We start from the raw sequence: 16,870 nt of genomic DNA, 5'->3' as shown, positions 1-16,870 counted from the left end.
ATGAAATAAAACTCACCTATGAGTTTTAGCTAGAGTATGGTACTCTTGAGTGTAGCCAACATTTTCTTTGATATGTTTGCTTGCTGTGATTGTAGCTTCTTGAAAGAATTAATGACTGCAACTATCATTCATTTTATGTTATTTATCTTTTTTTCCTTTTTTAAGAGAGAAGCTAAGTAAAAAATTACTTCGATTTTGACAGTTCTTTTTTCATCAGTGGAATGAGTTCTCCTCACCTAAGAGAAATGAGTAATTATGGTGGTTTTGGTTGTTAACACAAAGTGAAGGTCATTCGTGTTCCACTTCAATTTGTAAAAATGAAGTTTAATTGGGCAGTTAGGATCAAAACTTCAATTGGGTAGTTGATCCCATCCAATGCAGACCCCGGAACCATCTTGATTTGGACATGCATTGACACATAATCGAACACAAAACTCAAGTTCTCACAATGTAGATGTGTGCATAATGGTGCCATCTTTCTCAAATGAGTTGGGTTACTTGAATTATTATTTTTGGAATTTGGAAACAGATTTGAGGAAATTCTGCAGTTATTCTTTCATGACAGATACAACTTAACTGGTTGGGGCATACGATCTACTATCTAAAATTGTCCTTGTGAAAGTTTACAAAAGCAAGGGTTGTTTTAATGTTTTTTCTGCAAAAATACTATAGTTCTATGTCATGATTTCTGCTCTGATGATTCATGTGCCAGTACTCGGTGTGGGAATTGATATGGTTGTACCTTTTTTTTTATGACGAGGAATGGTCACAGAGAACCGGGTCACTTAATGGGTCCGCCCCCCTGCGAGGTAAATCTGAGTGGGGTCACCAATACCCAAGCCCTTAGGAAGCCCACCAGTTAGAGGCAACCGCATACCCTTGTTGCACTTGTATTATCCGCCATTCTTGAAGGAACCACCCAGCCTCGAGTTTGGTTCCCAGAAGATGTAGGATGTGTACCTGAATACTTGAAAGTTTTAAAAAATGGATGTGATTTTGAGGTAGATTTACTACCAGACCTTAAAAAGGCTACCATGGCAATGTTCCTCAAATTACATATCCACTATTATTACTGTTTCACTTCTATTTACCATTAACCTAGCATTTAAAACCCAATGACCCGAAATCCATTGGTTGACTCCTGACTTGGCCAGATCATGACAACTTTATATTTTATAATTTATAAACGTAAGTATATATAATATGATTGTTATATATTACATTATCAACATATGTATATATCTTTTATATACAATGTATGTAGCATGAGAGACTTTGTAAAAATTTATGTATATTTTGTTATATTATGATATATAAAATTATATAGAACATACAATGTGAACTGTGACTAGGCTTGACCGAGTCTAAACTGGTTTTGCTGGTTCCCAAGTCCATTCACCGGGTTAACTCAGTAAATTGTCAAGCAAGCCAAGTTCTAAAACATTTCATAAAGGATGCAATTTTCAATGAAAATTCCAGTCTCTGAATTGCAGCAATGAGTTTGGTCTGCTACACAACGTTGAACCTTTCATAAACTTATTGGTCACGTTACTAGCACAAAAGGTGTACAACCATGATCTTCCATGAAATGGGCCAGTGATATAGGGGCAAAAATCTTTAATGATATAAATGAACAGCAAAAAATGGAAACTTACATTAATTATTTTGCAACATTACTCCAGAGTGTAGACATTGCCTGGCATTCTGTTTAAAGACAAATTTGCAAAACAAACTACCATGACACTTCAAATTGTTTTACAAGAGCATCAGACCCATAAACACGATCTATTGAAATATTTTTCCCAGTGTCGATTCCATATGAAGTTCTTGCTATTGCCCATACCATAAATGAAGCAGCACATTTTCAATGAGGCAAGCAACTTGGACGCTTCATGATTTCAAATGCCATTGATCAAAGTTGTTCCCAAAAGGGATGGCTTGTAGAAACCGTGCCTTTGCGCTATCTCAATTCGATCACGGGGATCATTCATGGTCTCATCCCTTAGAGCTTGGAGAATTGCCGCAGTTGGAAACTCCCTGTGAATTAAAGTGGAACATATTAGAAAGTGCTGCGCTCATTTTCATCCTTTACATACAAGTTCAGGCCATCTTCAGCTATCAACCAAGACTCGTGTAGTTCTTGAATTTAAGCATCAGTAGACTTCAAGATAGATGTTAGGAGCATTTGGTTCCAGTGACTAAAAGGGAAAAATTAATGCAGCATATTCATGCATTATTAGAAGCATTAAAGACAGTGTCTATCGGTGAGTTATCTTAATTAATGAGGGGGATAGAGTTTGTTTCTTAAATAAGTAGGCATGTACTATGACTGTCTGTCCATAGGCTATCCTTTTACAACCACCAGGTTTGGTAGGGCCATTAAAAACTGAACCAACTCAACCTCTTACACACTGCAAAATTTTGAAGGGATGATAGTTTAACCGCCCCCGAATTCCAATAAATAGGCCACCCACCCGATATAACAGTGATCCACCAAAGTTCTTATAGAGTTCAATAACTGTGCTAGAAAATACTACAAGTTTTCTTGGATAAGTTCCATTTACAAAGTCACGAGTCAAAATAAATGTACATTATGTATCAAAATGTTAACTAAATAATGATACTGCAGAACAACAAAAGTGTGGATAATCAAGTAAAAAGATTGAGACAAGTATCTTTCACCTTTTGATTAGTATTTTATAAAGCGTCTTCAAAATGGGGCAGAGCTCAACAGGCGCAATGACTCTGTTTTCATCAGGACGCAAAACACTGAGGCAAGGTTGACCAAGCAGCTCATAAAATGCATGTACAGCAGACACACCCTGGCACAAAGCATCAAACAGTTGATGCACAACAAATTAATTACTTTTCCAATAAAGTACATGTGATATCTACACTTATACACAGATAATATGTACGATCACAAGACAGGTACGTAATGCAGAAAAGGTGTGTGTTGATGTATGTGCACATGCACATGCCTATGCATTTAGTTAAATGTAGAAATGTGGTGTATGCACATCTGCCTGTGAGCCTAGATATTCACAATACCACACCCATTACGTGGAGAGCATTTTTGCAGGTATGAAATGAAGAGTGAGAAACAGACCTGAATCATTCCCTTGCCCTTGATGCTGTCACCCATATCAGGACTTAATTCTCCCTTGGCTAGCATCTGTCCATACCATGCGTTACGACCTTTTAACAAAGTAACATAGGTATCAGCCAACAATGGTCCAGCAAGACTCTCTGGTTCTTCCGTCAACAGATGTGTTATGAATATCATTTCAGAGGTACAATGTGCAAAATAAACTGATTTACTGGTAGCACTCTCATTGGTCAGAGCTGCAACCATGCCTGCCATAACAGGGGACAGAAATTTCAGTTAGAAGACATATATATGTGCATAAAGATGTTCGAGTTCTTATTACAACTTTTTTGCACATCAAGAATCCAACATCTTATGCACAGGTTCAGATGATACAAAGATACTATATAAATTAAAGAAAGAGAATTCATTTAATTGAGTTTGCTAATGATAGTGCACCAGTAGATGAATCATACTAGCTTCTTTGGACAAGACAGGACAGAACGGATAAAACTAAAACTTGCCATAATAAGTGTAGTGGAGTTCGTAGTGAAGGTGGAGAACTGGACTATGGGTACTAAGAAACTGCAGTAAGCAAATATGCAGATATGCATGCCAGTAGCATATATGTGTTATAATGAATGAAAAATAACAATAAAAGAATCCGCTTTTTACTAGTCAGAAATGAAGACCAAGGGAAGCATAAGGGAGAAGCTGAGGCTGAGGCACTTGGAGTAGAAGGTGACACATATACCCAAGCTACCAAGTTGAACATTACGCTGGCAGTGACCAAATGAACAAAGCAACATTGATGTTCAAATTTTGCTCCTGTAAAGAGGATTTTACCTGCACCAATAGCGTATACGTTTTTCAAACCACCCATAACTTCATGTGTAACAAGGTCACTGTTATCCCATACAATGAAATGAGGTTGTCTTAGAAATTTTGCAAGAGGTTTCCTCCATTTTTCAGATCCACAGATTCGAGCATTAGCATACTCCTTGTTGTATATCTCAGAAGCTATATTTGGCCCTCCAAGATAAAGAATGTTCTCCATAGGAACTCCAGCTGGAAGCCACAAGGACCACAAAACAAAGGAAGTCAAACATAAGTAAATATAACGATAATATGCAAATCACTGAATCAAATTAAATGGAAGTATCACAATAATGTGAATCCCACATCATCTCAGGTGTGACTACAACATGGCAGCACGACTAATACTGCAATAATGGACTCCATGTCAAGAACACAATGTTAATCCTCTTTGGATGAAGGAAACACTTGTATAAATGACCTTCAAACAACTTTCCAAAGAAGCTACTTGGAATTTAAGTTTTTTGTGAAGTTCTATATTGCAGTTATATTATTTGTACTCCAAATTAAGGAAACCTACAACAAGCACTGATATCATTTGGAATGCAAGTTTTCATCAAAGAGCAGAGACCATATAAAGCTAGAAATATTGTTCAAGGGCATAGTAAAAAATTAACACTTTAGCCATTGTACTTCTGCATATGTGCAGGGATATTCTAATATTTGGTCCATGTGATTGATATTTTGTCGTCTTCTAGGTCAATTTAGTTTCTACTTTAAGTACTAATGTATAAGTGAAGGGGTTTCCAAATGATAGTCCATGAATATTTTTCAAAGATTGCCTCGTGATAGCAACATGGCTATTGCTACTATTCTTGGGAAGGGATCTCTTCTAACTATTTCTCTGTCGAAAGAGCAACAAAATGTTGGAACCAGAAAAGAAAGACATGCTTCTGCTGAACAAGTACATTTAAACTCCCAACTAAAAAATTTAGAAGAAAAATACAATAAAGACAACTTACTTTTTTGACATAGTTCTACTTGGTTATCACTTATGAATATTTGCTAGTTACGCACTATGTAAAATCACTGAGTACAGGAGAACATATACATATTTCCCAGAAAAAGAAGCAACTTGGCTTTGTTATACCTCGATAGTCCATGCACATGATTTCTAAGCATTGGAACAAGTTAGGTCCTCCAGATTATCTATTATACTAACTCACCAAAAAAGCTCTTTACTCGGACCAAACTTGAAAACCTAACTCCTTTATCAATGTTCAAGTAATCCCACAAAAAAACATTACCATCAATTTATGTAGACAGCTAAATGAAAGGTGGTCTCTACACTGATCAGATAGAATGGGAGGAAAAAATCGAATTACTAGAAAATGCAGGAGTCAATCTCAAGATAAATGAGAAAACCAAATTTCTGAAAAGTAAACAAAATAAAAAAGAAAAAGCATTTATTCATTCATTCAAAGAGAGAGCCGAAAGAAGATCAACATTACCACTCATGAAGATCAACAAAATGTTGAACCCATGAACCGAACAATATAGAAAACAAAACTAAAATATAGAGAAATAAAAAGCTAAAGAAAAAGAAACTACAGACAGATTCATTCATTCAAAGAGAGAGAGAGAGAGAGAGAGAGAGAGAGAGAGAGAGAGAGAGAGAGAGAGAGAGAGAGAGAGAGAGAGAGAGACTTGCACGGTTAATCATCTGTGTGGCAGTGATGATACGAGGAACCGGCTCCAATTCAGCTTCAATTCCTTTTGCCAAAGAGATAATTATGGGGTAACTAAGCCTTTCCTTCCAATATCTACTGATCTCTTCGAAAACTTCCTTTGTCTCAGTTGAAGGCAATCCATTTATCACAATGTCTGCATCCCATATGGCTTCCTGCAAATTCGTAACAACTTTCAGCGGACAAAGCGGTGTATCGATCGTGTTCAAGCAGAATCCATCTTTCAAGATCTCATCCGCATACAGAGTCCGGTCGCCTAGCCGGGCTTCAACATATTTTAGATACGCGCAACGCCTGATCAATCTTCTAAGAACATCTTCCCTTGAATTTATCACTTCAAACAAGTGTTCCGCCGTTGCCCGATCAACAGGCTTTCCAGCCCTTCTCCATATCCTAATCTGAACTTTTTCGCGAAGATGGCCGTAAGTATCTTGCAGAAGCGCAGCGAAGACACTGCCCCAAGCACCAGCACCAACACCAACAATTCTCAACACATCGCCATTGGCTTTCCCCAGAAGCCGGCGAAGTTCATCCAATTTTTCCTCTACTCCATTAGAATTTTGAGCGGACCCATTTGAGTGAACAGAATTATGGTTTCCCTCCACAGTGCCTACCATGTCGCTGAGATCAGAATCACTTGCAACAGACCTTAACAGAATTCACAAAAATTTTTTTGTTTTTATTTTTTTGTTCTCTTTATAAATCCTGGACGTTCAAAAAGGTCAAATTCAAACACAAAAATCCTTCTAACACTTCTTTTGCAGATCAAATACTTCTTATACCTTCCTAAAAAGTGACTTCAATTCCCTCGTTTTTTGACCAAAACCCAATTTTTAAAACCAGAAAGCCTAAAAAGAGGCTTTCTTTATTCTCCCTAACAGTTAAGCCAATCACTGAAACCCAATTGCCAAAACCAATTTCTGAACAAAAATTCATCCGATAAGGAAAGCAAATGAGACTCATCTCAGAGATAAATGCACACAAGAACTCCCCAAAAACCTCTCTCTCTCTCTCAAGCTGTCAACCTAGCTAAAGAAAAATAAACCACATACACATACACCCATCTAAAAAAAACTACCATTGCCAAAACCTCCCCAAAACAGGCATTCCCAACAACCACATTTGAGACACCCAAAAACCGAGTCTCATCTTTTCCATCCCCAGGAATCAAAACAGCACCACCTCAAACAAGAAAACAGAGGACAAATTCATCTCTTCCCAAACCCACCTCAAAATTCCCACCAAACCTCAATGAACGCCCACACGCAAGCCTTCACCCAGAGACCCCCTAATCAAAACCCGCTAGTCTCTCTCTCTCTCTCTCTCTCTCGGTGATGTCACTGGCATTGGTTGGTCCACCCTACTGGCGTGCATGCCCCACCTTCCGCGTCGGATGCAACGAGTTGTCTTCCCTCTCGAATGCAGGTGGTGGCCATACGAAGCCCTCGTGGAAGCCTAGCGCTATGGTTGGTGCAAGGTTTGCGGACCCTCGCCGGCATTGCAGCTGGATAGAGAAGGTGGGTAGTTGGGATCATTCAAGTTTGCCCAAAAGTTGATGGGATGACAGGGGAGATGCAGCAGGACGAGGCAAACAGATAGCTATGCAATAAATATCGTCGATATTTTCAAAATATCTGATATTTACCGTGATGTTGAGCGATATTTTCAGAAGGTGATAAGAATATTTTTGAAATATTTCTTACGGTGGCTTTATCTCAGATTAACACTACTTACCCGGTAACGTATTTTTTATTTTTGACATTTTTTGTTATATTTGCACCGGCAGGGTCGCGGGAGTGGCACTGGGCCTGGGGAGAAGGCGCGGCGGATCCCTTCACCCTATGTTCGATTTCCACCGGGTGTGCAGGTGCCTTTAACTGGTGGGTTCCATTAAGAGCGTAGGTGTCGATGACCCCAATCGGGGTAGGGGTGGGCAATGGGCCAGGCAGCCCGATATGCCAAGCTGTCTCCACCGGGTGTGCATGTGCCTTTAACTGGTGGGTTCCATTAAGAGCGTAGGTGTACATGACCCCAATCCGGGTAGGGGTGGGCAATGGGCCAGGCAGCCCGATATGCCAAGCTGTCTGGGCCCGCCATGTGCTAGGTTTGGGTCAACGTTTTAGGCACAGGCTAGTTAGCTACAGGGCTGAAATCGGCTTGTTATATACGTGGGCCAGGTCTAGGTTGGCCTGCGGGCTACCGGATTGGCTCAATGGGCTTGAGCTATTTATTAATTATTAATAATATAAAAAATTAAAAATTAATTAATTGTATAGTAACTTTATAACTATTATTGTGGATGAGGGTTTTCATTGTAAAAGAAAACACATTTTTGTTTATATTTTATTTATAATTTTTAGGTACAATTTTAATCATGGCCACAAATCTCGTCCTAGGAAAATCTCAAATGAGGAAAAATGTCGGACAGTTTTGAAAAAGCAAATTTTTTTCTTGAGAGAATCTCGGGAAAATATTCATTTATATAAATATGTAAGAAAGTAAAAATATAAATGATAAAAAAACTATGCAAAAAGTGTTTATCGTGTGTAAGTATTGAGTTCAAAATGCGATATTTTCAAGAAACTCAATATTTTAAAAAATATGGCATTTTTTTGTGCAATGTCACCCTTCGAAAATACCACAATTTTATGTCCTAATAATATCCTGAGACTTTCTAGGGAAAGCGTAATTTAATTTGTAGCGGTTCTCTCGAAAAACGAGAGATTTTGTGTCAATTGACAGATATTTAACCCGTTTTTTTGTACGTTATGAAGGTTTTTAACTAAAGGTTTTCTCTGGTACTGCAAGGGCACGAGATGTGCATGAATTTTATGTTCTAATAATATCCTGAGGTTCATACGTTCAAACTAGAACATTGTGGTTGTTGAAAAAACATGTCTTAACCCAACGTTAGGTTTGAAAGTGAGAAAGAGGCATAAAAAGTGATACAAGGTAGAACGGTTTTTTTGACACTTGAAAACGAGAGACTTTTTTTTAGAGTTTTTATAAAAAAAAAAATACTTTTTTGATAAAAAAATATTTCTCCATGAAAAAAAAGGTGGATGAATGTTTCTTTTTTATGACAGAAAAAACTGGGGTTAGGTAGACCCGTACCAGTTATAAAACCTTACCATGGGTTCCAACTTGCAATGTCCCAACACAAGGTGATGTGCACTAACCGGGCAGAGTGCTCGGTAGTGGATGAATGTTTCTTAACAAAAGAAAATACACTCCCCATGACCCACTCATCTCTCCCATCACCACCACCATCATCTATCTCACTTCCCACTGCCATCAGATACCTCTCAAAAACCCGCTCTCCTCACGATAATTTTTCATAATCCATCACCACTCACCTCCACTACTACCACCCACCTCTCGAAAAAGCTCTACCCCACCCCCACGATGATTTTTCATCACTACCATCACTTATAATCACCCACCTTCCCAAAAACTGCCCTCTCCATTTTCACTATCCATCAGCACCATTCATCTCACCACCACCACCATTACCACTCACCATCACCCATTTCTCGAAAAACTGTCATTTGCATGATGATTTTCTATCACCCATAACATCACCACTACCACTTACCTAGGGGTGGCAAAATCTGACACGACCCGCCAACCCGCTTCTTAGGCGGGTTTGAGTTTGGCTTAAACGGGTTCGTGTCATAAATGGGTCGACCCGCCTAACCCGTTTATTAAACGGGTCGGGTTCGTGTTAATTAGGGGTACGTATGCCAACCCGCCAACCCGGTTGACCCGTTTAATAAACGGGTTAGGCGGGCGGGTCAACCTGTTTACCCGAACCTGACTCGTCAACCCGCCCGCCAACTCGCCTGCTAACACGAACCCAACCCGTTTATTAAACGGGTTAATCGTGTCGTGTCGGCTTATGCGTTTAATAAATAGGTCGGGTTCGTGTAGGGGTGGCAATTTCTGACACGACCCGCCAACCCGCCTCTTAGGCGGGTTCGGGTTGGGCTTAAGCCAACCCGTTTAATAAACGGGTCGACCCGCGTAACCCGTTTATTAAACAGGTCGGGTTCGGGTTGGGGGTATGCCAACCTGCCAACCCGGCTGATCCGTTTAATAAACGGGTTAGGCGGGTGGATCAACCCGCCAACCCGACCCGTTTACCCGACCCAACCCATTTATTAAATGGGTTGGCGGGTCGTGTTGGGTTACCCGTTTATTAAACGGGTCGGGTTCGTGTTTGCCACAACCGACCCGTTTAATAAACGGGTCGGGTTCGGGTTGAGGTATGCTGACACGCCAACCCGCCAACTCGACCCGATTGCCACCCCTAGGTTTGTGTTTGTCACAGCCGACCTGTTTAATAAATGGGTCGGGTTCGTGTTGACGTATGCTGATCCGCCGACACGACCTGCCAACCCGACCCGATTGCCACCCCTACACTTACCCATCACCCACCTCCCAAAAAATTGGGGCAGAGACACTCAACAACCACCTTCTCTTCCTCTCATTTTTTAATATTTTTCATTTTATTTTTTCTCAGGATACCCAAACAAATAAAAGTGTTTCATTTAGAAAAAATACCATATCAAAACTTCTTACAGGCAATTTTTTTTCCTATGAGAGTTACTAGACAGTTTTTTGATTGCCGCTAAAGGTTTCATTTTTTGTTGGAACCTTTAGCAAAAGTCAAAAACTGTCACCAAAAATACTTAACTGGATGAAAAATGCATTTTAGCATTTTTTAACTATTTTTGTGCTGGGCGTGATCCCAGGTAACTGCACCTTAAGGGTTGCACTACTATTACTTTATATATATATATATATATTATGAGAGAGAGAGAGAGAGTATATTTAACACCATGTTAATGAATTAAAACACGATCTTTTCAATTTGGATATTTTTTTTAAATATCACGTCATAGAGCAATTCACATTATTTTTTATGCAAAATAGACGACACGTGGTCAAGGCTACTGCAAAAATAAAGTCCCAGTCCTCCTTGCATCAGATTTGTTTCCGCAATGAGCGGGTGAAAATAGTGAAAGGAGGCGGGAAGCCTTTTTCCCAAGAAAACGAATTTTGGTGTTTGTGTGGGCACGCCCTATATTTGTGAAGCCTATATAATAAATCATTTTCAACTGAAAAAGTAATTTTTTTATTTCTCTCAGAAAAGAAAAAGCACCTTGTTCATGCAAATGCACCCCATGTGTCAGTTTTGAGCGCCTCAGTAAGGCCCCCATGCAGGATAGACTTACCTCCCAACTGCCAAGATGTTGGCTTTTGGAATTGAGGTGTCAACGGGTCTGGTTTGCGGGGATCCGACCTGAACCAAACCCTATAGGGTTTGGGTACGACGATAAATAATAAGATCCGGGTTCAAACTCGAAGATTCGATTAATATATGAATGGGGGTATAGTTTGTAAAATTTTATATGAGTTTGGATTAAGACCTGCAAATTTTCAATATAAAAATGATAAAAATTATGGTTTTATCACGTATGGTTTTTCTTATTGTGGACCTGATTGACCCAAACCCGACTTGTTGACACCCTTACTTTGTGGGCAATGTTGTCTGCATTTGCCTGAATCTTCGTATCCTATTGGCAGAAAATCAATGCTAAATTGAACTGATTCAGCTTAGTTTTAAATGATTTTTTAAAATAATTTAATACTTTTTAATATTTTTCTGACATGTCTCATTCGCTGGTTAAAAACTGGCCGATTCAGAATCAGAATTAGCTGATTCATGAAATCGATTCAGGTATGAGAGGATTCTGACAACTTTATTTGGGTGGGGGATCTTAGCTTCATCATTTTTTTCGGGGTTAGCACCTTAAGCTAGATTGGATGTATATCTAAGATCTAAGGCATTCAAATGGTGTACCTTGTCATTCATAGGATTGTTGGACTCAGTCGGGTCAAAGAGAACAACAATATAGTGAAAAGATTTTTTTTGCTTTTTTCTTTTTTCTTTTTGAAAGGCAAGCTAGTTTAGGTAGAAGGGTTACAAAAGAGCTGTCATCGTGTGTATATACATATAAGAACTGAATATAATAGGACCTCACCTGTTAGGATCCACAGTAGCATGCTCAATTTAGTTGGAATCAATTTTTGGATCATGGTTTTTCGACAAAAAAATGTACTTTATGAACTGAAAAAAAACATGATGCCTTCATAACCATTTGATTTTGGATCACCTCTGCATTCAAGTCAGATTTTGATGATATATATATATATATATATATATATATATATATATATATATATATATATATATATATATATATATATATATATATATGACAAATAACCCTCACCAAAGTGAGGAAAAACCTTGGGTGGAGCCCACGACCACCCTGCCTTACATGACCCACCTCTAAAATATATTAACCCATTGGCATTCCTCATCCATCATAGTTGAGCGAGTTAGTGTGCATGGCTATATATATATAAAAAAAAAAAGAAATTTGATTTCTCTAAATTGTGCTAACAAAAAGGCTAGTCTGGGACTGATGTTTTCTTTTTGGTCACATTTGTTTCATACTAACTTACACGAGAAAGTGGTAAAACTGACAACCTTGATATAATCATTTCCTGAATGAAACAAAATGTCATGGCACGTACAAGTGGCCTTAAGTTTTTGTTTCATCATCTACCATTTTTTATATATAAATCCAAAACTTTCACATGGACTGAGCTGGCAGGATTTTATAGAAATCCATTCTCATTCCCATATAAAGTTTTTCCAAACGAGGCCTAGATCACTTCTCCATAAAAAAACATATGAACGGTTTTAGCTGTCCCTTCAAGGTAGCTCTATGATGACTTTTTTGACTGGGCTGAACCTGTTGAAGCAGGCGTTCCCACTTTCCAACCAGCTTTAATGAACCACCCAGTGGCGGAGCCAGGCTGGTGGGCATGGGTGGGCGGTCACCCACCCTAGAATTAGAAACCGAGTCGAAATATGATACGACTCGGGTCTTCTTCTTCATTCCGCACGATTTGGTGGTTGCATTCTTTCCTTGCGAATGCCTGTCGAAGAAGATCATGCAGGGTGGTGCAGGAGTGGAGATCAAGCCTCCCTGCTATACAAAGTACCCTATGGCACCCAGACGCAGGAGACGGTGGACATGGGATGGAGCCAGCCGAGGGAGTTGCTCCGCCTCATGCTGTGGCGAGGACCGTCCCCTCCGAGAGGGAGCTGAGGAGGCACCTCAGTTGGAAGACCTTCGGCTTGCTGCTTGATCACCACCGAGAAGGAGGTGGCTCAACTACCGAAATAGGCTTTTGATCTCGATCTATGATCTTCACCACCACGGAGGCTTCGAGCCATTGCGCCACCGATAGAGATCGATCATCACCACTCGAAGTCTGCCCACCCAACGAAAAACTTTTGGCTCCGCCACTGGAACCACCCTTCTTCTAATGGTTAGTCCAACCAGCTTTAATGAACCACCCTTCTGAATTTCTAATGGTGAATCCAATCATCCATTTTGCCACGGTGAATGCTAAATAGTTTTAACTTGACGGGGAACAACGAGGAAAATATTTGCGACAAGATAAGATGCTTCGTTGAAAATAGAGAAAAGTCTTGGCCTATACAAAGCTTTAAAAAGTTATGAAATACATACTTGAACGAAAACCCATAACACTGGACCGAAAAAATGTTCAAACACACTTAAAATGCACACCCAACAACAATCTGAGTGTTTTAGCGCCGCTAAAGCATGTTTTCCCATTAACGAGCAAGTGCGAACAACCACAACAAGAAAAACATGGATTAGCGATAGACTTTATCTGTCACTAAACAATTTAGCGATAGATTGGTGACAGATTAACGATGTATAGCGTCTGTCACATAATTCTGGTCACTAATTAGCGACAAAACTGATCTGTCACTACTTTTGTTGCTAATTTGTGATGAATTAGAGACGAACATGATCTGTCATGAGTCCGTCGCTAAATAAACACTGATTTGGGTTTGCGATGAATTATATTTCGTCGCTAAAATAACGACGAAATATAATCTGTCGCAAAACATAAAAAATTCATCGCTAAATATTAACAACAAATATTATCCATCGCTAATCCATCACAAAATTTTAAAAAAAGAGCCCCGAGGTGTGCGCCTCATACGCCTTGAAGTGTGCCTCAAGCTGAGGCATACACGCCTTCAATTGAGCATTACTCAATCATAAGCTCCTTCACTAAATGATTGAAAGGATAACAAGCATCAAGGCATGCCAAACCTCTGAACATGAACAAATTCCACTCAAAGGTGCACTAGATTATGTCATCCAATGAATATTAAAAGCAATTTCAACAAGGATCCATGTGTTTTGATGAAATATCAAAATAACAAGAATCTTAACACGTAACTCAATAAGTAGCAGGAAAAGAATGTGAATAAAAAAAATAGCACAATCTTAAGAGGATCTGAAGTCAAAACTTCCAAGCATAATTAGGAATACGAAAAACTAACATGAAGAAAGCAGTTTCAAACTTTCAATTACATATAAGCAAGGATGGTTGTCTATACCTGAACAGGTATGTTCCACTTAATCGACTGCAACCTACTCACAAGTTTTTATTCCTTCCACAGATAACAATAATCTGACCTATTGGCTCTCCAATAGACTCATTATACAATGCATTTGCAAGAGCATGGGAAGTGGCTTCAATGGGCCCCATACCTTCACCTCCACCCATGAGTAAAACAATAGGTAGTTGCTCATCCATTCCCAATTCTCTTGTTAGTTCATCCTAAAAGGGAGTGTCAAAAAGATGAGGAAAAACATAAAAGCGCATAAATTGAAGTTCCATGACAAAGAAGATAACCTTAGTCAAATTATGACATAACATCTTAGAATAGATGTAAATAAAACAAAATAAATGAATGGCAAGCAAATGAACAATCTTAAAAAAGATCCTTTAGCTGAATAGGCTTAACAAAAGAAGGCCGCACAGGAAGGCCATACACCCTAATTTGAGAAGCCTTCAGTCTGGCTCTTGAAGCCCTTTTTGCTACCTTTGCAGTTGGGCAATAACATCTAGTTACAAGCTTGTGAAACCTGACCAGAGAAGTGAAATTAGAGGTATTATACTTAATCAACATAAAATCTATTCAACAAATAGATTAAAGAACTATATGATATGAAAGACGCCGACAGAATGCTAAGTGCACAAAAAGGGAGCTATACCATGTAGGATTGCAAGTGCTTAGATCTGTTACAATAGTAGTGAACACTATTCTCTTCAAAAGTCCTTTTGCTTGCAAGATTCAAAGTTGCACGTGTTGCATTAAAGGATATACACTAATTATGATATCTGGCTGGTACTTCATTGGTCCTTTTGCAACCTCTCTGGAAAAGTGGAAATGCACATTGATGCACCAATAGATGTTAGAAACATACATATGTTTACCAATTACTCTAGCTTCCAAAATGATAATGTGTGTGAAACTAAAGCTCTCAGACTCTTTCCTATATCTCAAGTCTAATCAGTAGCTCAAAGTCTCAAACTCATCAATAATCTTGAATTGAAAGTTTTAAGTGTAAGAAACTAAGCACTGCAAATTTTCAGCAGGTGATTGTCCCATAACAGACTCTAATGTAGGGATCAAACCAATACTCAAGGAAAGATTCAACATTCAAACAAACATGCACCTTTATGAGAAAAAAATATATTACAAAAGCCCAAGTATGTAAGGACAATAGATTTCAAATGAATTACTATGTGATGGACAAGATAAACGAAACATATTAAGTTGTCTTCGGGTCATTTCACATTCAAATAACATACACGTTCAACAAAATTTGACTTCATATAGAAAAAAATTTCTTGGCATAGATTTGACAAATTTGGATCATGCTGCAAATACTTGGGGATTCCTATCTAGAAAAAAAGAAAGAAAAAAAAAACAACTATAGCCTACAAAACATAAGTCCACAGTTGAAACCATAATCAATCCTAGATATCCCTCATGTCCTATGTTCTCTTTTAATGATATTTGTTAAGCAATTTAATCCACAAAATATATGAATAAATTGAAGGCGCTTGTACAATGCACATTCTCCCTTTAGTAGCTTTGACATAGATAAGTTTACCCATGTTCCAATCATATATAAATAGTTAACAGTCCGCGAGCACTTATCATCAAATACAACTGAAAGCGTGAAACAATATGTTCAACATTCATCCATCAAAAAACAAGAAACCTCACCGAGCTATGAAAGCGGAAGTCGCCGTGAAATGTGGCTGGTGGACCAAGCGCGAAGCTAATGCGTAATACGTCATCCTCCAAAGTGCCCCATGTTTCACCAAGAAGTTGTAGCTCTTAGGCAACTGGTTAAAAGGCCAAGGTGCATGATCCGACCACAAATCTGTAACATATACCTGTGCCAAACATTTGTAAATAGTACCTGTGCCACATCGTTGACTCCTCCTCCTCCTCCTCTTTCTCCATCTTCAACCTCGACCCTTCCTTCCTCCAACAAAAACCCTGCCTTTCTTCCCTCCTCAACGTCGTCTACTCCAACCCGTTCGACGCCGACATCGATCTCGACTGCCACAGAGGGTTCTTGGCCTCCTTGTAGGGAAACCTTAACCCCAACCTGGTTGTCGATGCGAGCGATCACCTGGGCTAGATGATCCCCTGCTGCGGAATTCGGTGCCCTAAATGGGGGAGGAGGGAAGAGAGAGATCGTGCCCTGAACGGGCCTTTTTATATCGCAAATTAGCGATGGATTCATGACGAAAAAATTTTATCGCAAAATCCATCGTTACTTTGCGATAGATTAGTGAATTTTTTTTTTCCGCTAATTTGTGTCTAATTTGCGACAAAATTTTTCCGTTGCAAATCTGTCGCCACTTAGCGATGGATTTTGAGACAAAATTTTTCCGTCGCTAATTTCGTAACTAATTTCAATTTTACGAATGACTAGTTTTCTCTAGGTAATCCGTCATAAATTAGCGACGAATTATTTCCGTCGCTAATTAGCATTTTTCTTATAGTGAGTGGCCAGTGCACCTAACAATGGACGATTTGCTTGTTCACTGTTACGGGTTACTCTATATAAGAGAGCATCACTACAACAAAAAAAGAAAGGATGACATTCAAACAGCGGACAATTTTGAAAAAATTGCTGCTATTGAGTGTGGCCACCTACGGCGGCAGTTTAAACTTCCCCTGTAGGTAAAAAAAAAATTCCTGCCTCCCTCCTAATTTTTTCCTAAC

At 39.0% G+C, this 16,870-nt stretch overlaps 1 protein-coding gene and 1 pseudogene across 3 annotated transcripts; both read right to left on the bottom strand.

The window, feature by feature from the left end:
- Positions 1-1,604: 1,604 nt before the first annotated feature.
- LOC149843875 (putative glycerol-3-phosphate dehydrogenase [NAD(+)] 1, cytosolic) lies at positions 1,605-6,970 on the bottom strand. Of its 3 annotated transcripts, none has more exons than XM_090000112.1 (5): positions 5,612-6,970; positions 3,935-4,156; positions 3,110-3,357; positions 2,683-2,822; positions 1,605-2,037 (listed from the first exon to the last, which is right to left on the bottom strand). In XM_090000112.1, the coding sequence occupies exons 1-5, from the start codon at positions 6,267-6,269 to the stop codon at positions 1,899-1,901; spliced, it is 1,407 nt and encodes a 468-aa protein (XP_089856238.1). In that variant the 5' UTR covers positions 6,270-6,970; the 3' UTR covers positions 1,605-1,898. The 3 variants fall into 3 exon arrangements, with proteins under 3 accessions (XP_089856238.1, XP_089856241.1, XP_089856240.1); XM_090000115.1 differs by having other exon boundaries at positions 3,110-3,198; positions 5,612-6,911; XM_090000114.1 differs by having other exon boundaries at positions 5,618-6,911.
- Positions 6,971-9,124: 2,154 nt separating this feature from the next.
- LOC149843874 (putative monogalactosyldiacylglycerol synthase 1, chloroplastic) lies at positions 9,125-16,385 on the bottom strand (annotated as a pseudogene).
- Between the last annotated feature and the right edge of the window lie 485 nt (positions 16,386-16,870).

Source organism: Nuphar pumila, chromosome 3 (genome assembly GCF_984573655.1).
Source record: "Nuphar pumila chromosome 3, dmNupPumi1.hap1.1, whole genome shotgun sequence".
NCBI classification, from domain to species: Eukaryota; Viridiplantae; Streptophyta; class Magnoliopsida; order Nymphaeales; family Nymphaeaceae; genus Nuphar; species Nuphar pumila.
This window is presented reverse-complemented; position numbering and strand designations above follow the sequence as displayed.

What these genes read in the sequence shown, in the direction of transcription:
- LOC149843875 (XM_090000112.1), bottom strand. Translation starts at nt 6,269, where the DNA reads ATGGTAGGCACTGTGGAGGGAAACCATAATTCTGTTCACTCAAATGGG. An exon ending in AGGGCAAGGGAATGATTCAG is followed by an intron (nt 2,823 to 3,109) that starts GTCTGTTTCTCA and finishes GCTTTGTGCCAG; the next exon opens with GGTGTGTCTGCTGTACATGC. An exon ending in TATAAAATACTAATCAAAAG is followed by an intron (nt 2,038 to 2,682) that starts GTGAAAGATACT and finishes TTTAATTCACAG; the next exon opens with GGAGTTTCCAACTGCGGCAA.